The sequence below is a fragment of the Dromiciops gliroides genome, chromosome 6, assembly GCF_019393635.1.
Source record: "Dromiciops gliroides isolate mDroGli1 chromosome 6, mDroGli1.pri, whole genome shotgun sequence".
NCBI lineage: Eukaryota > Metazoa > Chordata > Mammalia > Microbiotheria > Microbiotheriidae > Dromiciops > Dromiciops gliroides.
The window spans coordinates 14,525,413-14,553,355 of NC_057866.1; the positions used below are offsets into that span (position 1 = coordinate 14,525,413).

The window sequence follows — 27,943 nt, forward strand, 5'->3', positions numbered from 1 at the left end:
AGGCGACAGGTCAGCAAGATAGGCTCTTCTGATTCTCGGGCTAGAACCTGCCACGACAGAGGAATCATATCTGCAATGTTGTCAGGAAGGCGTTTGACCACTACCTTATCGGCTATGGCTCTAAAACAGAAAGACAATGATGGGATTAGCTGCCTGGAGTCACAGTTGCAAGATTCTTGTGCCAAGGTCCCTTAAGAACCTTGTATGCCAACTGTCCTTTGTACCCAAAGCCCATCTTGTGGAAGTCTGCCGGTATACCTGGAAAGATGAAGGGATGCTCTCTGCATGCACAAGTGTGTCCCAGCAGATGTGACCTTCCATCATGGCGGAACTGTTGGGTCCTAGGATCTCTGAGTTGAAAGAGATCTCAAAGGCCATCCAGCCCAACCCGAATCTGAGCAGGAAACCCCTCTAGAGATTCCCAAGTATTCCCTCTCCTTCTTTTGGAAGAGCTACTTAGAGAAAAATCATTACACCAACAGAAATGATGGAGGTCACATGGCCTCAGAACAGAAAGACCTTCAATGCATCTGGGCCATCGTTCACCCTTGCAGAGCCACACCTTAAGTTACAGAGAAGACATACATCTGCCCTGGCAGAAGGAGCTCCTTCACTGGGCATTCCCTATACCCATGAAATCAAAAGCCTTATTTTTAAAGATCACAAATATGAAGAATGTGGAGAATCTTGGAAAGAATTGAGCTGTATGAAATGAGGAAAAATGAAGTAAGCAGTCAGGAGAACAACTTACATGATGAGAACCATGATGCGAAGGAAAGCAACATATTCTACCATGATCTCAGTGACTCATCGACTTCCTAGGTCTGAGGATGAAATCTACCTCCCTCCTCTTGGCACAGTTGGTGAACTCTTGGTGCAGAATGTGGCATAACACAATGGACATTGCAAAAGGGCTGCTTTGCGCTGCTTCTCAATATTCTGTCTTCATTAAAAGGGAAGGGTGAGATTGGCAAATGACATGTAACAGAAAGTAAGCAAGATAGGTTGTGATCTGCAGGGGATGGAGGAAGTTCCTACAGCAATAGTCCAAGTGCTGAGAAAGTCACAGATGCTTGGGCACTGTGTGCATATACATTGTGTGTGTATGTATATACATGAGATTAGAAAGATAGATTACAGAAAGGAAGGGATGGAAAGAAAAGAAAGAAAGAAAGAAAGAACGAAATTGCCATGGGGTAATGTTCTTGTTTTTAAGATGATTTCCACATTTACCAATGTTGTCCATCAAGTATCTTAACTGGAATTGCCTTGAACCACATGCCCAGACTGGTAAATGCCTTTTTTTTAGTTATATTTTATCTTGTTTTCAATTAGTATCTTAAATCAATCTATTAAGGGGACTTACTAGCTAAGAGAGGATCTACAGTAATTTCTGCAAACTCCTTGTGCCCATCAACATATTTGGTGCAACCAGAAATAATCAATGGAGCTTTTCACAAATTCTCACTCATACACACATCCTTTCTGATCAGGAGAAAACTATTGTAGGGAAAGAAAAGTGTATGTGGGGTGCTGCCAGCCAGGGAAGAAGACTGGCAAAGGGCAGAAAGGGGAACAAGGAGAGAGGTATAGGTGATTTCTCACAGAAAAGATCTTTACCTCCTTAACTACAACCCACAGATGCTTATGCCCTGTATGAGCCAAATCTGGCCTAAGACACTGACTAGTTGTGTGACCCTGGACAAGTCACTTAACCCTTTTTGTCTCAGTTTCCTCAACTGTCAAATGAGCTGGAGAAGGACATGGCAAGCCATTTCACTGTCTTTGCCAAGTGTTAATATGAATATATGGATCACCTGGATTTGATGGCGGTACCTTATTATCCAGATAGATTCTGTGAGACCCTAAATTGATAGAAGAAAATGCCCTCGAACTGAACTCCAGTTGAATCCAAACAATATACAAGTGAGTGTCAAGCAATCCCCAGAGTTATTTGGGTGTTGCATATCACATACCTTTCTAGATGTCTTTGAGTTTTATAGCTATCAGATAAGTTCCCATCTACTGTGATTTCTTTCCCCAGGATAATTGATGGGTTTTATGGCTCTCTAACAAACACCCTTTGTTTGCTGAAGCCATCCTGTTTTCCTCTCCAATACTTGTAAAAATGTTTGAATATCCTTATGTGTGATAACCCCTTCTGAATCATGCTCTTATTGTTTGCTTCTAAGTTGCACTGTCAAACTGATTTGTACCATGTTGACATCACCCTGTAACCAGTGGGCAGAGAAAACCTTATATACCTTCAGAAAGAGGGAGTCCTCTGAGCTTCTCTCTTAGGAGGGAAGTCTCCACATGATCATGTGTTATTTCTTTCTTCTTGAGACAAACAAAATATTAAATTGATATTATATTTTTCTGTCTGTCTCTGATCTGGTTTTGTTCTATAGGAGACATGTCTATTATCTGTTTTTATTAATTTTGTAGGAGATATTATAAGATATTATAATTTCTCTGATCTGTTTTATTAATTTCTAGGAGAGATTAAACATTATTTCTCTTATCTGTTTATTGATTCTGTTTGTAGGAGACAGGCAGATACAAAAACTATATTTCAATATTCGACACAAGCAAACCTCAAATGGGGTCACAAAGAGTTGGACCGACTGAAAAATGATTCGACAACTTGACTCCAGGCAAAGGGGCTCTGTCCATTGGGCCACCTGGCTTTCCCTAGCAATCACAATAGCCCACATCTACATAGTGCTTGATTTATGGTATAGAACAGATACTGTATTAAGCACAAACAACCCTGAGAGGTGGGTAGAGGTGACTAAAAGATGCTAATCTAACTTCAGTTGTAACAGACAATTCTCTAAGGTGTGATTGCACTGAAATCTTTTCCTTAAAACAAAACAGATGTTCCTGATTCTAACTGTCTCATAAACTCCTTCCAGTTTGTCTAAATATCATTGTGAGACATTTCAAAGATGCTTGTCTAGTCACTGAAGAGTGGATGGCAAGTTTGGACACCTCAACTCAGTCTAAACAGACTCTTCTTCCCAGAAATTAGCAAGATTACCTGATAGTTTTTTCATCAGTGACCTAGGATACTAAGAAGTTATAGTTTTAGGACCCTTAGGACAGTATGGTATAATTGGGAGAGACATGAATGGAATCTTTCCTCTTTGTGATTTCTAGGTAGACCAATGATTTTATAGGTGTGGGAAACTTTAAAATACATTATTTCCTAACTACAAATTACTCTTCACCCCTCACCCCTCAGAATCCAGAGTGAGTGCTCTCCCTGCAGATTCAATATTCCTCTCCCTTCTCCAAAACAGACAGATAACACTTTGCAACCTCCAAGTCAAGAGCTCCAGCCCTCAACATTTCCCACATCATGGTTCCACAAAAGTAGAACCCATTTCCAAACACAAACCACTGACAGTCAGTCCAAACCAACTGCATCTAACAGAGAGAAATCTCAATGAACATACAGGGAGTACAAAAGCCCGCTGGACAGCTCCCAAACACATTTCCCTGATGTTAAACATCGGAGGGCAATTTAAAATTAAGTTTCACAGCAAAAATCTAGGTCTAACACTCCCCAGGGCTTGTTTTGTCTTTATTAGCCACCTATTCTTTTACAATTCTTAACCTTGTTTCAGGCAGCAGAAATATATACGAGGCTTAAATTTGCCTTTCTCCTAGTCTTTTCTCTCATAGACACCTTGGGCTGTGTCTTTTAAGCCATCAATTGCAGACTGTTACAAAAGAGATTAGGAAGTCTTTCTAGAAAAATGCCCCCAATCTGGGGATGGACAGCACAAATTTTAGTTTGAGGTCCCAATTAAACCTGGATTTATAATTTCTATTATTCAAAATCAATTCTCAATTAAGGTTCTTAGAAAAAAAAATACATCTATTTAAAAACAAGGTACCTAAAAGTGTGTGTAAGTTTCACTTACCTCCAAATTTCTTCTCACAGTTAAAGTTCTTTCAATTTGGCTTCAGTTAGTTAATTAGTATTTGTGAACTCTTGATAAGTACCTTATCAACATAAAGTGGAGGGGGAGAAACGCCTGCTTTTCCAAACTGTTTGTCTCCACCCACTTTGTACAATTCCTTCAAACAAATTTCTACAGAATTGTCCCCTGAAACCCACTTCACTATGTGAGCAGTTGTCAAAGCATTCAAACTACATCTGGAAATTCACAGAGGAGAAATGGCATTTTAGTCTCTGAGCTGCTCATGATGCTATAAATTTCTGTCAGATTCAGATTCCTACCAGTGTTTACTGTCTGCTTTGTAACTTGGCCAAAGTCAGAAGGCAGAAACCATCACTCTGAAGACTTAGAAAACTCAGACACACACACACACACACACACACACACACACACACACAGAAAAGACAAGTGTGTTGCTATTTTGATTTACACAAAAAATAGATGATGCTCTGAAAAAAAAAGTCCCTTTAATTAATTTGCTTGGTGTTTTAGTTATCTCCCCTCTGTCTAGGAAGGTGGGGCTCCCTCAACTTTCCAGGCTCTGAAGAGTGTCCATATGGGGCACACTCTGTGAATGCTCCCCACCCCAGCCTTGATTGCTATGGATAAATAACTAATAATAATACTACCAAGAATTTATTCTAGTGCTTTAAGGTTTGCAAGGTGCTTTACAAAATATTGCATTGTCCCAACAACTCTGTGATGTAAGTGCTATTATCGTCCCCGCTTCACATTTGAGGAAGCTGAGGCAGACAGAAGTGAAGTGATTTACTTGGGGTCGAGGAAGTATCTGAGACAGGATTTTAATTCAGATCCTACTGATTCCTTGTATAGCATCACCTACCTTAGATGCTAGAGGCGATCTTCTGTTTGTTTCTTCTATTTGGTGGATACCTGCAAAATACTTGACCTGTCTGCTGGTTATCCCCATACTCTAGCTGTATCACTTGCCCCCCTCCCCCTTCCATGGGCCTTGTCTTTTGTTCAAATCTTTGTACTATCAATGATAATACCCTAGAAACTAATTTGCTATGCATCTCTCTATGACCCTTTGGGGCAACTGTAAATATGATTCTTCAGGCTTATAGTGGGTTAATATTGAAGTCCTTTAAGACAGTACTTAAATTAACTCAGGCTATTCACTGGAAGCTCAAAAACTGAAGCTTAAATATTTTGCTTATGTAATGAGAAGATGAGACACATCAGAAAAGACTAATATTGGGAAAGACTGAATGCAAAAGGAAAAGAGGAAGAGGATAAGATAGATAGTGTCATGGAAACAACAGATTTGAACTTGGAGAGACAGCAGAGCTTGGGGTCACAAAGAGTCCTACATGATTGAACAACAACAGATTGCTCATGACAGTGATGATGATAATAATGATGCTAAAATATTAACAATCCTAAAATGGAGGACGTGATGATGTCAATTGGGTATTAGGCCACTGATACCAGAAATTACAGAAATCATATCCTTAAGGATCCTAGGCTTAGCAATCATTATAAATTATGCAAGAAAATCTTAGAAGTCATCAACATCTCAGCAGCCTGCAAAATTTTAGCATTTACTGAATATCTAATTAGATGTGATATGGAGGCTCAAATGATACATCAGAATACTCTCATCTACCCAATTCAAAATGCCCATAACCAACAAACTGTTCTGAAATGAGAATTTTTTTCAGACTGAACTGTGGCCAGTAATTATTGGGATATAACTGTCAAATATTAAAATATAGCTTTTGCATCTGCCTGTCTCCTACAAACAGAATCAATAAACAGATCAGAGAGATTATAATATCTTATAATATCTCCTACAATTTGTTCCCATACCTGTCCTCCTACAAAATATAATAACCGCTCAGAGAACATGGTTAAGAACCAGATCAGAGAATTTAATATCTCCCACGAGACCAAACCAGATCAGAGACAGACAGAAAAAACGTAATATCAATTTAATATTTTGTTTGTCTCGAGAAGAAAGAAATAACACATGATCATGTGGAGACTGCCCTCCATAGAGAGAAGCTCAGAGACCCTTCTTCCTAAGGTTTTTTTTGTTTTTTTGTTTTTTGTTTTTTAGTGAGGCAATTGGGGTTAAGTGACTTGCCCAGGGTCACACAGCTAGTAAGTGTTAAGTGTCTGAGGCTGGATTTGAACTCAGGTACTCCCGACTCCAAGGCCAGTGCTCTATCCACTGCGCCACCTAGCTGCCCCTCCTAAGGGGTTTTTAAAGTTACTTGGCTCACCGGTTATAGAATAACTTCATTAGCATGATACAGATCAACCCATTACAAATGTAAATCAGTCAAACAATACAAATCAGTTCAATAGCTCAACTTAAAGCACATGCTAATGAATAGATAGAGAGGTGGAAACAGGAACAGGTATTATCAGAGACAAGGAGGTCTCTCTTCCTGGGGAAGAAGATAGTGAATGGGAATTTCAAAAGGGCATTTGAGTTTGTTTCTTCTCTTGGGGAAAGTAAATAGGGACTGTCTGTTCACTTTGAAGTCTGAGCAAAGGGCATCTTGCTTATGTTTAAAATCTAACTGTGATGACTAAAAATCTAATGTGTGGTCACCTTAAATTAGAAGCTTATAGCACCAGTCTTTGGGCATTAATCATTTATTAAAGTATAGATAGTAGAAGTTAACAAAAGAGAGAGGAAGAACACGTGGAGTTCAGAAAGAAAAAGCCTAGCTACCCTGGCGACTCTGACGGGGCCTCCAACTGAAAGAAATATCCTCCTGTTCTCATAGAGCAGAAGCTCCCTGTGGGACTGCAAGAGGGGCAGTCCCCACACACAGCTCCAAGCTAATTGGCTGGTAGCATTGATTGACATGACTTACAGGCGGTTCTATGAATAGATGTAACTTCTAAACACCAGGCAGCCTCTGGACGAGAGTCCCACGCCTTCTCCTCAGGGGGGCATTGTCTGATTCTCACAATGTCTTTTTCAGCATGTGGGTGACACTCTGATTCTCACCGTCTCATAAAGTCCATTTGGATAGTAAGGTACCTCTATCAAATCCAGGTGATTCATATATGCATATTAACATAACATAGAGGTCATTATATCAATGACTCATAATGCCCAAACTCAATGGCACAAAGGAATTTCAAAATATAAAAACCCGAGAAGAATAAAATTACGTGAGAGGGTATAAATCCTCCTCATCCTCATCATGACTGCTACTAGAGATGTCCTGAGGATGCTTTTCCTGAGCCTAAAGAAGATGAACTCACATCCTAGTATGTTTCTTCAGTCACAAGAAGCAGATCTTGATTTACCTGTGCAATAGGATAAACAATAATTATATTTTCTATAAGTGCCTCTCTCCTTTGTTTCTTTAAAAATACATCTCCTATCTGGAGTTATAAAAGGTTCATGATCTGCTTCTCTTCTCTTTTTTATAGGATGATCACATTACTTAATATAAAATTAATTTAAATTTAATTAAGGTCTAATATTAGGGAAAGGTACAGAAACAGCGTCCTAGGCTTGGAATCAGGAAAATTCCCTTGATTCCTTGATATGTCTGTCCTGTTCTCTGGTCATCTTTGGTTTTGCTTCTCACAAGAAAACTTCTGAGTTATCCTGAGCGCCATGTCACTGATCAACTATAGTTTGAGACCCGGTACTGCTAGTTCTTCCTTCACATTTTTTAAATGGACAATTCTCATAATCTTGATCTTTTATTCGTCCAAATGAATTTTGTTATTTTTTCCAGCTCTATATTTTGTAGTTTAATTGATATGTCATTGAAAAAGTAGATTAATTTAGGTAGTATTTTTATTATGTTGGCTTAGCCTATCCATGAGCAATTAAATTTTTCCAATTTTTTAGATCTGACTTTTTGTGTGAAGAGTGTTAGGTTGTTTTTGTTTGTTTGTTTGTGAGGCAATGAGGGTTAAGTGACTTGCCCAGGGTCACACAGCTAGTGTCAAATGACTGAGGCTGGATTTGAACTCAGGTCCTACTGAATACAGGGCTGGTGCTTTATCTACTGTGCCACTTAGCTGCCCATGAAGAGTGTTTTGTAATTGTGTTTATATAGTTCCTGTGTATGTTTGGGCAGATAGACTTGCAATTATTTTAAATGGAATTTTTTGATTTCTTCCTGCTGGACTTTTGGTGATTTACTTTACATCCTGCAACTTGGCTGAAGTTATTAATTGTTTAAACTAGTTTTTTAGTTGACTCTCTAGGATTCTCTAAAATCATCCGATCATCTGCAAAAAAGTGATACTTTTGTTTCCTCATTGTCTATTCTAATTCCTTCAATTTCTTTTTCTTGTCTTATCGCTGTAACTACCATTTCTAGTACAATATAAAATAAGCATTTCTAGTTTAGAGAGAGAAATGTGCAAATTGACATAGTTCCTCATGCCCTCAGACATCTCTCTCCACAAAACAATTTAATTTAACATTTATAGAAATCTTGAATAAGCAAAAGGTCACACTGTGTTAAAATACAGTTTCGAATATACATTCTCCTTCATTAAATAGAAAAATAGCTAATCATCCCTGAAACTACTGTTTCTTTCTGGAATACTTCCCTAAGTATTTGAAGGGTCTTCCTCCTTGGGATCAATACTCTAATCCATTCTGAATGGGAAAAAATACTACTACTTTTAGATGGGAGCCATTGTGCCAATCTCTTCCATGGTCTAAGGCTTTAACAAGACAAAAGGTACATTTTCAGTTATTCTACATTTAATTACTATCATCAAATCCTTTTCCCTGAAACCTTAGCTTTTTTTCTTGATCTTTTATATACTTGCCTAAAGGGGAAAGTCTGGAAGGAATTATAGGCTAGAGAAACGTCTTCTTTCTTTCTTTCTTTCTTTCTTTCTTTCTTTCTTTCTTTCTTTCTTTCTTTCTTTCTTTCTTTCTTTCTTTCTTTCTTTCTTTCTTTCTTTCTTTCTTTCTTTCTTTCTTTCTTTCTTTCTTTCTTTCTTTCTTTCTTTCTTTCTTTCTTTCTTTCTTTCTTTCTTCCTTCCTTCCTTCCTTCCTTCCTTCCTTCCTTCCTTCCTTCCTTCCTTCCTTCCTTCCTTCCTTCTTTCTTTTTTGGAAACATTTATTCCTTACTATTTTTGAAGCAGGGTTTGGTACATGCTCAGACCACCCATGATAGAGGCACTCAGATGTGAAATGAGAGGGACTTCTTCAGGAGAACTGGCTCCTGACTATTTGGAATTTCCCTCTATGCCCCAGAAGCTGCCTCCATCCTTACAATCTTCTCACTCTGAAAGATCCTTCTGCCCCTCCTCCCAGAAACTCCATTCTAAAGAAGTGGCCAAGCCTTTGCTCCTCTCCCAGCTCATTACTGACTCTCCAACTTCTCCTCCATGTCCTTGTGTGGGTACCTTCTCCCTCTGCCCTTATATTTCAGCTCCCTTTCATGTATTTATTATCTTCCCCCACTGGAATATAAACTTGAGGGCAAATCCTGTCTGTCTTTTTGTTTATATTTGTATTCCTAGCATTTCCCACAGTCTCTGACACACAGTAAGCACTTAATATAAACCTATTGACTGACTTTAAAAAAATGTAATGAACATTTTTAATTATAGTTTGGGTTCCAATTTTTATTCCTTCTTCCCTCCCTCCCATCATTGAAGCAGCAAGCAATCAGATATGGGTTATACATGTGTAATTATGTAAAACATAACCATATTAGTCATTTTGTACAAGAAAACTTGATTAAAAGAAAAAAAGAAAAGAAAATGAAAAATAGCAGGCTTCAGTCTGTGTTCCATCAAGATCAGTTCTTTCTTTGGAGGTGGATAATGCTTTATCATTAGTCCTTTGGGATTGTCTTGGATTCTTGTATTGCTGAGAATAGTCAAGTCATTCACAGTTTTTCATCAAACAATATTTCTGCGTACAATGTTCTCTTGGTTCTTCTCACTTCACTAGACATAACTTTAAACAAGTCTTTCCAGGCCTTTCTGAAGTCATCCTGCTTGTCATTTCTTATAGCACAGTAAAATTCCATCACGATCATTTATCTCAGTTTGTTTAGCCATTCCCCAATCGATGGGCATTCCTTTGATTTCCGATTATTAGCCACCACAAAAAGAGCTGCTATAAATATTTTTTTACAAAAAGGTCTTTTTCTCTTTGGGGGGATGTCTTTGGGATATAAACCCAGCAGTGGTATTGCTGGATCAAAGGGTATGCACTGTTCTACAGCCTTCTGGGCATAGTTCCAAATTGCTCTCCAAAAAGGTTAGATCTTTGCACAGCTCCACCAACAATGGATTAGCATCTCAGCTTTCCCACATCCTCTCCAACATCCATTTTCCATTTTTGTTATATTTGGCACTCTGATAGGTGTGAGGAGATACCTCAGAGTTGTTTTAATTTGCATTTCTCTGCTCGATAGTGATCCAGAGCATTTCTTTTCAAATGATTATAGATAGCTTTGATTTCTTTTGACTGACTTTTGGACTACACTGTTAATTCATAAAGCATTTGCTTTGCTGCTTTTCTTTTATGAATTTAGCTATAATTGTTGTACATTTGGCACATACTTGTCCACCTCATTTTTTTGAAAGTTAGTTGGAACTGGAGAAAATATCTGGTTCTCCATTTTGTTGGTCACATGGCTTGGAAGTCCACAATGTTGTTTCTTGGTGTACCACAAGGTGCTTCCTTTTCAGAGTCTCACTTCCCACAACTGTGGGCAGAACTGTTAGCCAGTTTCAGGTGTTCAGTGGTTCCCTCTTTCCCTTTTTTCCTCAGTCACATACTTCTAACCCCACTTCTCACCTAACATAGGATAAGAATACCTTCTGCTCCCAGGTAGCTTAGAGTTATTCTAGTCTAGAGTTATTTTAAATGAGGCATCTCTTACTATCTCATCTTGCAGAGTTTTGTTGATGATATATAGGAATGCTGATGATTTCTGTGGTTTTACTTTATTTCCTGATACTTTGGTAAGATCTCTCTGGATTTAAAAAAATGTCTTCCATTTTGTAAAAGGAAGACTTAATTCTCTTTATAACCTGAAGAATAATGAGGCACTCTTGCTGATACTCTCATTTCATGAATCTCATGTTCTTAAATTTGACAATTATTACCTGTAACAAGAATGGAATCATAGAATGTCAAATTTAGAAGGAATTTTGGCTATTACTTAGTTAACTGGAATTGCATCTATAGCCTTCCTAACAAGTACTCAGTCAGTCTTTGCTTAAAAATTGTGATTAATGATTATTTCTCTCTTATATTTAATAATAGTAATTGTCATATTAGGACCAAGATTTTTCCCCTTTTCTATTTCCTCATCCAGAAAGGGGAAATTTCTCCTAAAGATTTCCTCAGGCCAAGATCTAATCAGACAGTAAGAGAAATTTTAAGTTTAGGCTAATGGGTATATTCCTGCTCATTGTATTTGCTCTGACAGGTACTGGGAAAATGTTGATTCTCCCTATTATCAAGACAGGTGATATGGAAATTGATGTCTCTTTGACCAAGATTTGAGTGCACCCCAATATAGCCCATCTCCTATTTGATTAACCAATCAGAGGTAATTAGGCATCCCTCAGGAACACCTCCTCTTCAAATGGCATATAAACTGTGACCCCACTGCCCTTAGTGGTCTTTGATCTAAGAGGGACAGCCAAGTAGCCATCCTTTTATTAACAACCTGCTGACCTTATTAATAACACTATTAAGCTACCCAGAAACTGTCTCTCGACCTTTTTAAATGTCACAAAATCAATAGTGATAACAAGCACATTACTCCAGTGTGTGTGCACATGTGCTTGAGTATGTATGCATGCGCGCGCACGTGTGTGTGTGTGTGTGTGTGTGTGTGTGAGGGAGAGAGAGAGAGAGAGAGAGAGAGAGAGAGAGGGAGAGGGAGAGAGAGCGTGCAAGAGAGTGAAGAGAGTGAGCATTTTCCAGTTTTGGAGAATGTAATGGTAGCTTATTTTAGCCCCCCTATATTTGCCTGCTGGTCTATGCATCTCAAAGATGTAAACTATCCCAAGTTGTGAGGAGTGATCAAGCTGTAAATGAATGAATGCATGTTAACCTGTTGCTGAACCTTCTCTATAAAGCATGCTTTTAAGGTTAGTCACCTGCTGAGAAGAATAAAGAATTAAAACACATATTTAGACCGTGGATAGATTCCCTGGCACCCAAATGCTTCTGCCCCTGTCCAAATACCTGAGTAACTACAGCTGTACAAAGAATGGCTATCTCTATGAAGGGGTGGGTTCTTTATTTCTGGAATATACATTTAAATGGTTAGTTATCACAGACCCCAGGCAGAGGTCTTAATAAGGTAAGAGTCAAGGATTCTCATGCTGAGCTTGGCCATTTCTGTCATAGCCAATCACCGCTTTCAACATCTGAACTATAGATTCTGGAAGTAAAAAGTGTTAGGAACATAGTCCATAGTTGGAAGATGTGCTAAAGGCATGCCAGAGCCCCCCTCCCCCCTTTCTTCATTAACCTAGCCAGTGGTGTTCATTCGAGCAGACCCAGAGTCAGAGATGCCAACAGGCCTGGCCGAGCATGACCATTATTGGAAGTGTCTCTGGGCTCATTTCTGATAGTTCTCATTCTTAAAATTCTGCTCAAATTGAGACAAAAATCCACTTCCTCTGCATTCTACTTTTATCCCATGGAGCAACATGGAGTCAGTCTATTTCTCCTTCCATATGACAGCACTTTGTTTGCAAAGGGATGCAGTCCCTCAGGTGTCCTGACAGTCAGCATCCCTCCAGGACATCTCCCTCCATTCCAAGGTATTCTTGTGAGTCTACACACCTAAAGTGCTATAGCTCTGATTCCCCCTTCTGTTTACCTTCCAAGGATCAGCTAGAGTGCTCATTAGCATGGAGAAAAGCCATTTACTGAAGTGGCAGAGGAAGCAGAAACAAACCCCAAAGATCCCCCTCACAAAACCGGGGTGTGCTCTCTCCCAAATGCACATGGAATATGGAAGAAGCATGGATCGTCATTGAGGCCCACAGAAAGAACTCATTTGGCTAGTGCGTCTGCAACGAGAAGCATCTCCTGGCTCCAGCCTTTGGAGGGATGCAGGCTGGCTTCTGTTCTCCTGGGCAATCTCTGAGATAGCTTAGCCAGCTTGGGGACTCTTTGGGGCTCACTTGGCCCACTCTCTGCCGGGCCATAGCTCCTATCCTCTTCAGATTTTGGTTCAGGTGTCATCCTCAGCTGTCACCTTCCAGGAAGGGCAAGAAAAAAGACCCAGAGAAACTTCTTCAGTTCCCTGTCTTGGCTCTGAGGCCAGCATCCCACAATGAACAGTATCATGTTTTCAGGTTCCAAGCTCTCTCCTCTGGGCTTTTCCATGCCTGGGTCCCTTGTTCTCTCAATTCTCTCTCAATTGCCCATATAAATGAGTGATGAAGGGAAATGTACTGAGACAGCCAATATCCAGGAGACATGTAGATTGTCTGCATTCTGGGTCCTTTTGTAGACCAATGTGTCCAGTGTCTCAGAGGGATTTTGCCCCACATCCTTACAAGCCACAAATTCAGTCACTTGGTGTCCCAAAAGGAGAGACCCTTCCTCAGATATCTTCAGGATTTCATTGGTTACTTCACCCATAGCCTTTGTTTTATGGATTCAGATCCCTCATCATCCTGCTCACTTTCTTCTGCGGGAAACCCATAAGTATGATCAGGACTGTGCTGGAGCCAGCTCAGATGGGCTAAATTTTTGCTATGAGCATTTACACCTCTAGCATTGGAAATCACCACAAATTAGGCCTTGGTTTATAGTTTCATTGATGTTCTAAGCTTAAGAAAGTGATGAAGAAAATGCTGGTAATGCAATTATATTTATGCATGTATCCTGTGTACATTTCTCCCTGCCCTGCCTCTCCTCCTCCTTGCAGAAAGCTGGTTGTTAAACAAATTATTAACCTGAATTCCCTGTGTATAAATCTCTGTAAATGAGGAACTGGGCCATTTCTGTATAGAGAAGCTTCTTTTCCAAGAAGTGATAGCATGGAGAGGTACCGTTAGATGAGAGGTCAGCCAGGAATGAGCAGAAGGACAGGCGATGAGCATTTCTGATGGCTGGCTCTCTTCTGAGTAGTTCCAAGGCAGATATTTTCCTACCCCATACTGACAGATTAGAGGCATGTTGTCTTCGTAACACTTGTATCTGAGTGCTAGACTTGTGAAACTGGGGAAACATAACCTTCTGGTAATTGAGGTGGAAATAGATAATACCACCGTAAATAGTCTAGAAAGTAGTGGTAAAGATTAGGAAATATTGGCAGAAACAACTGAAAACATCAAGGACAAAAGATGTGTTTCATTATTGCATCCATCCGAAGGCAAAGGCTTCTGAAAAGAATGAAGATTTGGAATATAAACATCTGGTTAAGAAGATGGTATCAGAAAATGGTATTTGGATTTCTGGCTCATGGCTGAAAATAAGATGAATAAGATGAATGATGGTATCCTTACCTGGAATAAAATACGTTTAACAAGGCCCAGTTTTAAAAAAGTGCTGGAATATTCAGCAAATCTAGCTGAAAGGGGGAGAAAAACTACCCACATCCCTTAGTCAGTCAATCAAACAAACAAGCATTTATTAAATACCTACTAAATGTAGGGACTTTGCTAGGTTCTGGGAATGCCAATAAAACAGTCCCAGACAAAGGAGAGGAATGAAGTTGCAATCCCTTAGCAGAGAGGTCCAATCCTCTTTACTTTGCCTGAAGCTTTGGCTTCCAGAGAAGGGAGGGGGCATCTTATGACGCTCCATTCCAAGAGATGGAGGTCACTGTTCATCCTCTGAGGAGTTTATCACATCCAATTTTGCTCTTCAGAAGAAGGAAGCATACACCCTTTCCATAAACCAGCTGTTTCTGCTGCAGTCATCACATCCTGCATGACTGTAAATACTGGATAGAGGAAGGGGCAGGAAAACCTCAAAGGGCGGTTCATTCATTCACGAGGACTTCAACACCCAGAAGGAGGCACCCCCTCAGGGCCCCGGCGCTCCTCAGAGGAGGGTGGCCTCCTCAGCAGAAACTCAGCAAGAGTCATCCAGTGGACAGGTCGGTACCGTGGCTCCCCTTTCCTTGACTTGAATCCCTTCCTAGGATTCTGAGGAATCCTGGGATCATAGATTTCAAGGTAGAACAGATTTTAGAGGCCACAGATGGGGAAACTGAGGCTCAGAGAGGTTAACTAACTTGTCCAAAGCCACAGAGGATCTTAGATCCTCTCATTCCATCTCATTCCATCCTCTCAGTAACTCTATGAACAAGGTTTTATAAGGAATAAGAACCCCTTTTTTTACAGATGAGAAAAAGACAAAAAAGATTGATGACATGCTTGTGAGATCAGGAAAGCAAAGGGATCAACAATAGATAAGCCCAAGCAGTTGTCCAGAAAAAGATTTATGAGAGCCATTTCTGAGGTTCTGGGTTTGAATCTCACCTCTGATGGTGACACCTGTGTGACCTTGGGAAAGTTACTTTACCTCCTTCCCAGGCCCCGGTTTACCCATCTACAAAACTAGAGGATTCAGTTAGACTACCTTTAAGGTTCCCTAAGCCTTAGCTTACCTATCTATAAGACAAGAAGATTAGGTTAAATGCAGCAGACAGGTTGAGAAGGATGAGGACTGAAAAAAAGACCATAGGTTTTGGCAATTCAGAGATCATCGTCATTTATATAGCACCTACTATGTGCCAAGCACTGTGCTGAGCGCTTTACAAATATCCTGTCATTTGATCACAGGTAACTGGAGAGAACAGTTTCTTTTGAGTGATGAGATCAGAAGCCAGATTTCAAAGTTTTGGAACAGTGAGAAGATAAGAAAAGGAGACAATGAGGGGAAAGAGGGTTTTCAAGGAGTTTGTATAAGAAAGAGAAGATTTATCTGTCTGTCTGTCTATCTGTCCTTCTGTCTGCAGATACACACATATATCTTGAGGTTATAGGAGGGTCTAGTGAAGTTTGTTTTGTTTTATTGTATTTTTTTTAAGCATGAAGGAGACTTAGCTATGTTTGAAGTCAGTAGGGAAGGAATGAGTAGAGGCACCTGGTTAGCACAGTGAACAGAGCTTGGAGAACCTGGAGGCAAGAAGACATGAGTTGTCATGTTGCCTCAGAGACACTATCTGTGAGACTCTAACCAAGTCACAACCTCTGTCTGTCTCATTTTCCTCATCTGTAAAGTGGGAGTAATAATAGCCCAGACCTTCCAGGGCTGTTGTGATTAGCTCATATATCAAATGATATTAATATTGGTAAAGCACTTTGCCAACCTTCAGATGCTTGCTATGACTGGTACCTAGGGTGCTGGTGAATGTTCAAGAGAAAAAGCGCAGAATTAAGGACGCGATCTACTGGGGAAGATCGGAAAGTGAGTGATCAAGGGCACGTGGAGAGGGGTGATCCTTGACAAAGAGAAGGGCCGGGCTTTGTCAGAGAGAGTGACAGATGAGGTCTGGGATATGAAGAAGGGAGGAGAAGGAGTTCACGTTGAAAGCCTCAGGTTTCTCAGTGACGTAGGGGCAGCGTCCTCAGCAGAAGGGCTGGGGTCTGTGTCTGGTTTGATCTCCTCTGAGCTCCAGAGGACATAATTAGCAGGAGTGAGTGATTTGCGAAGTCCAGATTTTGACTTGACATGGGGAATAAAAATGTCCCTACCCTTTAGAGAGGACCAGAAATGGAACAGGCTCTGAGGAGGCAGTGAGTTCATCCTACCTCAGAGTCTTCGAGAGGAGGCTGGATGGCGGCTTGTTAGGAATGTTATATGGAAGAAGTCTCTTTGAGAATAGCTTGGACTAGGTGGTATCTGGAGTCCCCTCCTGCTGTGTCATGCTCTGGATCCTTTCTGTACATACATTAAAAGGGATTTGTTTAGCCATTCTCCAATGGATGGGCCTTCCTTTAATTTCCAATTCTTAGCCACCACAAAATAGCTGCTATAAATATTTTTGTATAAATAGGTCTTTTTCTATTTTGCAGTATGTCTTTGAGATATAAACCTAGCAGTGGTATTGCTGGATCAAAGGGTATGCACAGTTCTATATGTCCAAATTGCTCTCCAAATGGTTGGACCTTTTCACAACTCCACCAACAGTGGATTAGCATCTCAGCTTTCCCACATCCCCTCCAACATCCCATATTTTCCATTTTTGTTATATTTGTCACTCTGATAGGTATGAGGAAATACCTCAGAGTTGTTTTAATTCGCATTTCTCTGCTCAGTAGTGATCTAGAGCATTTTTTCATATGATTATAGATAAAATCTGCCCATTTTTGCTACCAAGTTTTCCTGGATTAGAGAAACTCTGTTGGACAGATTTGGGGTGAGTTGCCCCTGAACTCCATGGGAGTCTTGGGCTGTTGGCTTTTCTGTATTTGGTATGAGGATTGGCTGGGAGAAACTCCACAGTACCAGGTTCCAAGATCACCACCGCTTTCTTCTTCCACTTTCCAAATGGCAAGATGCCCCAGATTGCACTGGGAGAAGCCAGGTGGGAAGCCAGAGTCTTTGAGGTTCATAGAGGTGTCTTGACACACCTTATTTTCCCTTCCAGCACCAGCCACAACATCATGACGTCCCGACCTGTGCCCTCTGGCATGTTCATGATTGTAAGCCCCAATGGGATCAATATCCCCCAGATGGAACAGCCTGGGCCTTCCCCCCAGTCAAACAACAACCTGAAGAAGGGGCTCAAGGAGGAGTACAAAGTTCTTGGGGTAAGTCTCCCTTCTTTCAAAGAGGAGTCTCACGAAAGCCAACCACGTCTCAAGGTTCTAGCTCTGCTTTGGGCTTAGAGATCCTTTCGTTGGGCCAGTAATAAATGGAAGAATTAGGAATGAGGGGAGAAAGAGCAGAGATCTTCCTTGGGGAATCTCCAGCCTGCTACTTGCAGGCCTATGGGGCTGAAAATGATGACAGCTTTGCAGGGGTTCGGGTAGCACTACCAAGAAAAATCCAAACTTCCTCATGTAGGCCCCCAGCAGAGAAAGAAATTGAGGAAAAGTTACATAATTCTTCCTTCCCCACTAGCAAGCCTTCCGGTTCTGTAAGAATGCTTAGTTCCTATTGACCTTCCTGCTCCCATCATCAGGAAATGGTGACTCACCAGACGAGAGAACAGATGGGACACACATCTCACCTCTCTGGCTTTGCTCAGGCCAGGAATGAGAATACACAATTGCTCTCCACATCCCCAATGGGTATCTCCTTCCTCAGGGATAGTACCTGAACAAGGGAGAGGCCAAGCTGCCTTGGCCCCCAAAAGCTGTGGCCTTGGATGTATGTGGCCCATGGAGCTGAGCCCAAAAGCCCAGATGTGGTCTGACTAGGGCTGGGTAGGTACCACGGAAACATAACCTTGTAGTCCTGAAAACTAAGGTTTCCTTAGGAGATCAAGGAGGGGTGTGCTAGAACCAGCTCCTCTGGCCAGTGTGGGGGCCATTTTTTATATTTTCATTGTGAGCATTTACACTTGGGATATTAGCAAACACTCTAAATGAAGACTGGTTCTTTTTGTATCATTGATTATCTAGATTTAGGAAAGTAATGGAGAAAACGTTAATAAGATCAATTAAACCCCAAAGGGTCTTGAGCAGACATTTTTTTTTCCTCCTGGAGGATTGGTTGTCGAACATTTACTAGCACACCTCTGGATATCAGCCCTGTTCTCTGCCTTGGTCAGACCAAATCTACAGTCTTCTGGTCAGTTCAGAGTGACACATTCTTGGAAGGTAAATGATAAACTGGAGCCTGGGAACAGTTGAAGGAAATGGTAGTGTCCAAATCCCTTGAGAACAGCAAACCTAGTGACACTGTAATAGCCGTTGGCAAGTATTGGAAAGGATGTAAAAAGGGGTTAGACCTCTTCAGCTTGGCTTCAGAGGGCATGACTAGGAACCACGGGGAGAAGCAGCAGAGGGGCCAATTTAAGCATGATTGTTTGGGAGCCCGATGTTCCAGATCACAGTGGAATGCGAGGGGAGGTCTGTAGACAAAGGTTGGATAACCACTTACCACTTATGTGTCAGGAGGAATTTTCTGTTTTCGCTGAGGCGTGGCTAGAACCAAATGGCTGTTGAGGTCCTTTTCTACCCTGAGATTCTATGAGACTTGGCTATTTTTGTCCCATCCACTTAGGAAAGGTATTTGGGCCACCTGGTACTCATCTCTGCAGGAGGTAAATGCTTCTGAGCAGCAGATGCACTGGGGGCTTTGTAGAAGGCTAGTTGTGTCTGGTGAATGTATTTGGTAACAGAGCAGAAGTGAGCTGTGGCTTCAGGTGGGTCACCGAGAAGCCTCCTAGTATATCAGATGCCCTGTCTAATTGCCCAGGATGAGGCTTCTGAACCTTTTTTTTTTTAAATCATGAACCCCTGGGGTGGTCTAGTGAAACCTGTGGACCCCTTCTCAGTATTATGTTTTTTGATTCATAACATCAAAACACATAGAGTTACAAAGGATACACATTATATTGAAATATAATTTAAATAATAGGGGCAGCTAGGTGGCACAGTGGATAAAGCACTGGCCTTGGATTCAGGAGGACCTGAGTTCAAATCCAGCCTTAGACACTTGACACTTAACTAGCTGTGTGACCCTGGGCAAGTCACTTAACCCTCATTTCCCTGCAAAAAAAATAATAAATAATAATGATTTTTAACAATTCATGGAGCCCACGTTAAGAGCCCCAGACCTAATCATTCTGTTCACTTATTGTGGGTTGTCGGGTGAGGTTCTCCCTGTCCCTTGGGAAGAGAGATGAATCTGTCCTAAAAACTTCCCATTTCTTTTTCTTTTTGTTCAGACCATCCAGATCATGGCTGGCCTGATGATTCTGAGTGTGGGGATCATTGTGGCATGCCCACATGATGCATCCCACTTCAAACCTTCCCATTCCAAAGTCGTGAGCTCTGCCTACCCATTTTTAAGTGGCGTGTCGGTAAGTAGTGGCTCCTCCATGATCTCACCTGGGTATGCAGGAGGAGGGCAGGGTGTCAAGATACCCATCTCTCAGTTCAACTGCTCTCCCAACGTGTAGAAGGTACTTGTTCAGGAGGCTCATTCTCTATATTGCTGACAGGAAGTGGTAGTGGTGACATTCATTATCCAGAGCTTTGCAGGGAAGGACAGAGGCTGGGGGCTGGGGGAAGGGAACACTGGGCAGAAGGCAACCAAGTAAACTAATCTATATGGTAGTTTTTTTTATTCACCTGTATTTTATTTTCAGTTCCAAATTCTCTCCTTCCCTCCACTCTTTTCTTCAGTCATTAAGGTATATTTTATTTTTTAAATTGCTTAAGTGAGAGGGGAGCCATGAAGGTTGTAGAAAATATGGCCATTTTTAAAATAATAAACATTTTTATTTATGGTTTTGAATTCCAAATTCTATCCCCTCTTCCCTTCCTCCCCTCTCCCCTCCCTGAGGCAGTAAGCAATCAGATATAGGTTATACATGTTCAATTATGTCAAACATGACCATATTAGTCATTTTGTACAAGAAAACTTGAATAAAGGGAAAAAATGAAAGAAAGTGAAAAACAGCATGCTTCAGTCTGTCTTCCATCAATATTAGTTCTTTCTCTGGAAGTGGACGGTATGTTTCATCATTAGTCCTTTGGGATTGTCTTGGATCATTTAATTGCTGAGAATAGCTAAATTATTCACAGTTCTTCATCAAACAATATTGCTGTCTCTGTGCACAATGTTCTCTCGGTTCTGCTCACTTCACTATACATCAGTTTATACAAGTCTTTCCAGGCCTTTCTGAAATTCTCCTATTTGTCATTTCTTATAGCACAATAATACTCCAACGCCATTCCCCAATGGATGGGCCTTCCTTTAATTTCCAATTCTTAGCCACCACAAAATAGCTGCTATAAATATTTTTGTATAAATAGGTCTTTTTCTATTTTGCAGTATGTCTTTGAGATATAAACCTAGCAGTGGTATTGCTGGATCAAAGGGTATGCACAGTTCTATATGTCCAAATTGCTCTCCAAATGGTTGGACCTTTTCACAACTCCACCAACAGTGGATTAGCATCTCAGCTTTCCCACATCCCCTCCAACATCCCATATTTTCCATTTTTGTTATATTTGTCACTCTGATAGGTATGAGGAAATACCTCAGAGTTGTTTTAATTCGCATTTCTCTGCTCAGTAGTGATCTAGAGCATTTTTTCATATGAGTATAGATAAAATCTGCCCATTTTTGCTACCAAGTTTTCCTAATTCCAGCAGCTTCTTCCTATATTCAAGCCTATTCATTTCCCTTTGTTGTTGAGTTGTTTTGGTCCTGTCTGACTCTTTATGACTCCATTTGGGGTTTTCTTGGCAGACTAACTGGAGTGATTTGCCATTTTCTTCTCCAGCTCATTTATAGATGAGCAAACAGAGGCAAACTGGGTTAAGTGACTTGACCAGGATCATACAGCCAGTAAGTGTCTGGGGCCAGATTTAAACTCAAGAAGATGAGTCTTTCTTCCCAGTGTTCTAACCACTGTACCACCAGCTGCCCTTTGTCCTTGCCGATAAAGCCTTCATGTCCACCTCCCATAACCTCCTTCTGATGGCCTAGTCCACACTTTGCCCTAAAATATTGATTATTATTATTTCTACTCTTTTGTCCAGGACACTCAACTATTGCTCACCACCCAGTGGCTGCCTACTGCCCCCTTAATTAATTAGTGCCTAACTTCTGGTGTGGTCTCCAGGGCTCTCTGCCTTTGCTACCTGGTTTTGTTTCTCTGTCTCTCTCAACGTAATTCTGATCAACTTGTATTCATGACATGCTTCCTATATGCAGCGCCTCGGGGGAGATGCTGGTAATGGGAAGATGACAAAGAGGGTTTTTGTTCTCAGGGAGCTTAAGGGGTCCCTGAGTATATGAGAAGGGCCAGGGCCAATCCCTGCCTGCAGTGGGAATCAGGCAGGACATCAGGGAGCAGGTCACCTGAGAGCTGGGCCTTGAAGGAAGATGATTAATTTGACAGGTGAGGAAAGAGGCACAAATCTGTTAAGGTTTGCCCCAAATAAAACAGGCAGTAAGGGGCAGTGGCAGGATTTGAACCCAGGTCCTTGGACTCTAAACTCAACACTCTTTCTACCGAGCCATATTGCCTCAGAGGAAGGAGAATGAGACTGGAAGGGTAGGCTGGCACCAGATTGCACAGTCCCTTAAGCAAGGGCTCTTCACCTAAGGCCTAGGAATTTGTTTTTTAATTATCTTGATAAATGCATTTCACTAATTGGAGTCCTTAGTAATCCTTTCTTGCCTTTGAAAACCATGTTTCAGGGGATACTGCCCAAGGGGCCCAAGTCCCAGAAAGGTCCAGAGGCCTGCCCTAGGAATAAAAGTTTCAGAGTCTAAGATTAACCAGGGTCAGCCCCGGGCCCTAGGAAGAGGTTTGGGCTGCTGTGGGAAGGGGGCCTTGCTGAGGCCTGAAACCAGAGACATGGCCCCTAATGGGAACCTCCCTTCTGGGCAAGGACTGATGAGGGCCCAAGTTCCCCACTTCATTCTGTCCCATTGTCCTTCTGGTGGTGCCCAGGCCTTGGTCAGGCTCTTCCTGCTCCCAGTGAGCTGCTCCCCTGCAGTGCTCAGCTTGGTCCCCATATTGTTTGCTAACGACCCCACTCCTCCCCATGTTTTTACTTTTTAAATCACAGGCAAAGCCCCCCTATTCCTGAAGGTGCCCATTCTCTAACCTCTGAACACAATCTAGGCCTTCCCTTCAGACCCCTTCTGGTTGCTGGGATGGTACATAACTTGGGCTGGAGCTTTCTCCTTTCTCTCCTGTTGGAGTGCAGGGCTAACTCAGCCCAAGTCTAACCTCCCAGGGTCCCATTCCGGCCCCAGGGCCCCAGGGGTCCCTTAGCTATGGCTGAGTGGAAGTCTTGGGGTGGGCCTGTGGTTCTCTATTGCCCTAGGATTCACCCTTCTGCATTCTGCTTTACAGTTCATCATTTCTGGATCACTCTCTATAGCATCCGAAAAGAAAAAGATGAGAACCTTGGTGAGTATCATAGATATCTAAAGATGGGGCAAGCCAGAGAGCTGGCCACCTAGTCCCATCAGCCTGCTGTGCCAGACAAGCCAACCAGACATGGTACAGTGCATGGAGCCTGGGAACCCAGTTTGGTTCTGGATTCTATGACCTCGACCACAGAATGCTGCTTCTAGGTCCTAACTTCTTCCATAAAGTGAGAGGCTTGAGCTCAATGATTCCTAAGGTCGCTCTCAGCTTTACAACTTAGCACAGAGAGGGGCAGTCATTTGTTGAAGGTGACACGGCAATATAGTGGAAGAAGTTGGTCTAGAACCCAAGGGTTTTTCTCTTTCAGAACCGCGTCAGCCTGGCCGCAAACGTGATCAGCGGCATCAAGGCCACAGCTGGTCTCATCTTGTTCTCTGTCATCCTGCCTGAGGTGGGTGAGGATTTAGCTCAGTGCATCCAAGCCTTGGTTTCACAAGAAGGAGAGGAACGAGACGATTCCTACCACTACCCTCCGCATCCCAGCCCATGGATGTGCCACATGGCTGCCTCTGCTCTCACTGTAAGAATTCTCACTGCCAAAGTTTCTCAATGATTCTTTGTCCATTTCTGGATTTCCTCTTGGGGCCAAAAGATGCCCCTAGTGCTGGGCAGAGCTCTGGGCTATTGGGTTCTGGGGAAAATTCAAGGGTCTGCAAAGAGGGAGGAAAGAGAGGCCTGGGGTTGGGAAAGCTACTAATAAAGAGCTGCTCTATAAAGAGGCAGCACGGTAGATGGGATAGGCCAGACCTCGGAGCATTTCCTGCATGCTGGCCACTGTGCTGGGACTCAGGAGCCACACACTAGAGGAATGTAGATCGGTGGGAGTAGCAGGGTGAGAGGGTCACTCAAGTCTTCAGTGTCCCTAGTAATTCTGGAAGACAATAAGTTGCTGTTCTGGCCTGGCAAAGCCCGTTTTTTGGTTCTGTTCTGTTTTGTTTGTTTTTTCACAACAATGATACTACAGGTCAATAAATCTGAATTAGACACTACCTCAGCTTACCCAGCACTTTCCATTCTTGATCATATTTGAATCTCCTAAGAAACACATGAAATAGATATCATTATCCCATCTAATAAGTGGCGGAGGAGATAGAGTCTTCTTCCTGAGTTCAAATCCAGCCTGAGATACTTCCTAGCTGTGTGACCCTAGACAAGTCACTTAACCCTGTTTTCCTCAGTTTCCTTATCTATAAAATGAGCTGGAGAAGGAAATGGCAGACCACTCCCATAGGTCTGCCAAGAAAACCCCTAATGGGGTCATGAAGGGTCTCACATGACTGAAACAACAATATAAGATAAGGAGACTAAAGCACAGATAGTTCATCCACTTGCCCACAGGCCATCATTAAAGATCAAAGGCAGGACTTTTTTTGGGGGGGGGGCAGTGAGAGTTAAGTGACTTGCCCAGGGTCACGCAGCTACTAAGTGTCAAGTGTCTGAGGCCGGATTTGAACTCAGGTCCTACCGAATCCAGTGCTGGTGCTTTATCCACTGCACTACCCAGCTGCCCCCAAGAGTCAGGATTTGAACCTAGGTCTAGCCTACTCTCAATCTAAGAGCTATCAGCTATTTGGCATGACTGCTAATCAGCTGAGATGTGTGATAAGGAGTTCATAGAGTACAGTGACTTTTGTTGCTCAGTTGTTTCAGTCACTTCCATGACCCCATTCAGGTTTTCTTGGTAAAGACACTGGAATGGTTTGCCATTTCCTTCTCCAGCTTATTTGACAGATGAGAAAATTGAGGCAAACAGGGTGAAGTGAATTGCTCAGGGTCACACGGGTTGGATTTGAACTCACAAAGGTGAGTCTTCCTGACTCCAGGCCCAGGATTCTATCCACCACACCACTTAGCTGCCCAATATAGTGACTAGATAATGGAAAAAAAAAAAGAGAATCAGAGAAATCCCAGTCAGATTGTTTTATGGTACTTGGATTCTACAGTACAAGGAAGAAAATGGAGCTAATCAAGCCCCCTCCCCTGAGTCTGATCATGGTTCCAAAGGGCCATGCATCACACCCCCAGGCTTGGCTCCTTCACCCTGGGAAGGCCTTCCCCAGCTCCAGGTCCAAAAATCTCCAGTTTCACAGTGTACCAGTGAATTTCCAAGGTTTGGAGCTCCTAGATTCCTCAGACAGTCCTGGGAACAGTCGTACAAGCTGTTTTATTCTTGGAACAACTCTCTAGGCCTCTGCTCAACTTGTGCTCAATCTCATAAGTTGGGTCCCTCAAAGGTGACTGCTACCTCAGCTTCTACTGGTATGTCATGGGTAGTTAATCGTGATAATGCCTGGTATGCTTCCAGGAGACTCAGTTACATCGTAGCACAGTCATTTATCTAAATGACACAGCAAGGACCGTGGTTCCAAAATATTTCCTTCATTGGTGCAGGACACTCTCTCCCACAAACATGTACAGTGTCAGTGGGCTAAGTGAGAAAAAACATATTGTACGATGTTACCTAGGCCCACGTGTGTGTACAGATAAGTGAAGAACCTGGAAGGGCTTTCTCTCTTTGTAGACTTCCTCAAATCTATCTGGAGGGTGTGACAGAAGAGAAAAGGCTTCCCTCCTCTCCCCCCTCCCTCTCCAGCCAGGGGCCCACATACAGCCCCCAGCTTGCAATGCCTTCAACAGAGTCGAGGGGCTGCCAAATGCTGTGATTAGTGATAGGAGGAAGGGAGGAAAGAAGTCTTACCACATAACTATGCCAAGCCTTGACAACCTCGAGCTCCCCAGGACTTAGCTATTGAAACTTCCCTTAGACACGGCTGATGTGTTTTCTCCACTAGTAGAGATCTTCCTTCCTGGGATCATATTCTAGGCTTTCTGTGAATACATCCACATTCATCATCCTCTCCTCTATACTCTTTTATTGGTTTGCCAGTATAAACAAGCATGAAGAAGCCATTCGTGCCCCAAAGTCGACTGATGCCATGCCTATCTCTAAGGAGACCCACAGTTCCAAGTCTGTGCCCACTGGGGCAGTGAATACAGTTGTGAATAGCCCAAAGCCTTGGCTGTATATCCGACTGATGGAAAATGAACGGAAGATAAGGGGGGCACGGCCAATCCTCGTGCCCTCTGCACTGAGGGCTGCTTACTTAGCAGCCCACTGGTGCCTTGGCTTTGCTCTCTGGAAGTCCATGACCCTTGGGCGGATGATGAAGCTGACCTCTCTCTATTAGAATTGCCTGTGACGTCTGGCCGCAGCGCCATTGTCCAAGGAGACCCGAAAGCCAGCTTGTTTCAAGACAGGCTCAGATCCCCAACTCTCCTTCCTGTGTTTGCAGGGGACCGTGTCTGTGATGCTAATCTTCACTGCGCTGGAGCTTTGTGTCGCTCTGTTTGCAGCCATCTTTGATTGGAGGAGACTTTCAGTGGACTCTAGTGGGGTGAGTGACTCACCCACCACAGCCGGGCAGGGGTTCTCTGGGAGAGGCTGGCTGATTTCTGTTTTTGGGTCCAGATGGAAGGCGGTGGGGAGGGAAGCACCCGATGGGTCCCAATGGACAAGGGAAGCTGCAGCTACTGTGGGGAGGTCCTTGTTGAAACGAACAGTTGTGGTATCAGGGCAGGAGTCTCAGAGGACTGGTGGGTGGCAGGGAGGACGTGTCTAACTCGGTTCCTTTTGACTGTTTCTAGAGCGTCCTCTTCCTCCCACATGGTCACCATATCAATTCCAACTTAAGGACCAATCTTTATGACCCTGCCTACGAACAACTGGGGGCCTCTCCTTAGAAGATGATGCCTTAAATCCTTCTGTGAGCTCTGGAGGTCATCGTCACCATCACTGAGAGAGCCAAGGCCCAAGACAAGTGTGATTCAAGCTCCTGAAAACTTCTGATTCATTGGGAGAGGCAGCAAATGTTTGCTCCTTTTAAAGTCAATTTCTTTCTTCCTTATGGGTCTGTCCTTGGCCTCAACTTCATGGAGGGTTTCCAGTATCTCTGGGGAGCATTTTCCCAGGTTGCAAACTGCCCCCTTCTCCCCTTCCCTCCCCCTCCCCCTCTGCTGTCAGGTGAGCTGTGGACTCCATGCTGCTACTTTGGGTGAAACAGAGTCACATCATTTCCTTTTTACAGTCACCCTTCACTGCCCATAGGTTTGGGCTAGAGAGCCGAGGCCCCAGTCTCTTGCCAGGGCTGGGATGTTTCCCACGTTCACTTTGCCTGTATCTATGCAAAGAGCATGAGGCTTTGAGTTATATCAGGGCAATGCTGGTGCAATCTGCTCACTAATAAATTCCTTTTTTGACCTCTAAGCCTTGTTTCCTGCATTGCTTCTCCATTGTGTTTTTAAAGGAATAGGAAACCACAGGGTCCTTGGAAACCAGGTTTAGGAAAACCCGGGGCCAGACATATCTATGGAAGAGAAAGAGGCACATCCTTCCGGACTTCAAAATAAGGAAGAGCAGGGATCTAAGGTTAATATTGGCAGCTCTCCTTGGGCAAAAAGGTCACAAAGGGGTCCTTTGCTCTCTTCCCTATTGGCCCTCCCTAGTTCCTCTTGCTGCCTGGGATCTGCGTCCACCCCTCTGAGCACACAGATAATGGAATATGGGTCCCTGCTGTTTCAGGAGTGACTGCTTCCAGAGGCTGATATTTATGGGCTCCTTCTAGTCTCACCCCTCTGAACTGGGAAGGTTTGCGACCCGGCAAAGGGATGTCAGAGTTGGAGTAAACTTTGTTTCCTCTGAAAAATTCTGCCCCAAGAGGGAATTCTGCCACCTCTACCTAAGCTTGGCGCCCTCCTAGGTCCCAAAAGCTTCTCCTTGTGGCTCCCAGGGGGCAACAAAACCACAGTCAGGAAAGGGACAAAAGGGAAAGTGAGCAGGGAAATGGAAGGAGGTCAGGTAAAGTAGAGAGGGATGAATGGGGGAAAGATAGACATGAAGCAGATAGGAGGAGGTGAGAGAGAGAGAGAGAG

The 27,943-nt window shown here is 42.7% G+C and overlaps 1 protein-coding gene across 1 annotated transcript; it reads left to right on the top strand.

Moving 5' to 3' along the window:
- The first annotated feature begins 14,903 nt into the window (after positions 1 to 14,903).
- Positions 14,904 to 27,278, top strand: LOC122731573 (membrane-spanning 4-domains subfamily A member 6A-like). Its single transcript, XM_043971771.1, has 7 exons — positions 14,904 to 15,034; positions 17,534 to 17,696; positions 19,784 to 19,918; positions 22,937 to 22,993; positions 23,322 to 23,534; positions 26,308 to 26,409; positions 26,660 to 27,278. Exons 2-7 carry the CDS (start codon positions 17,550 to 17,552, stop codon positions 26,753 to 26,755), a joined length of 750 nt encoding a protein of 249 aa, XP_043827706.1. The 5' UTR covers positions 14,904 to 15,034; positions 17,534 to 17,549; the 3' UTR covers positions 26,756 to 27,278.
- Positions 27,279 to 27,943: the final 665 nt, after the last annotated feature.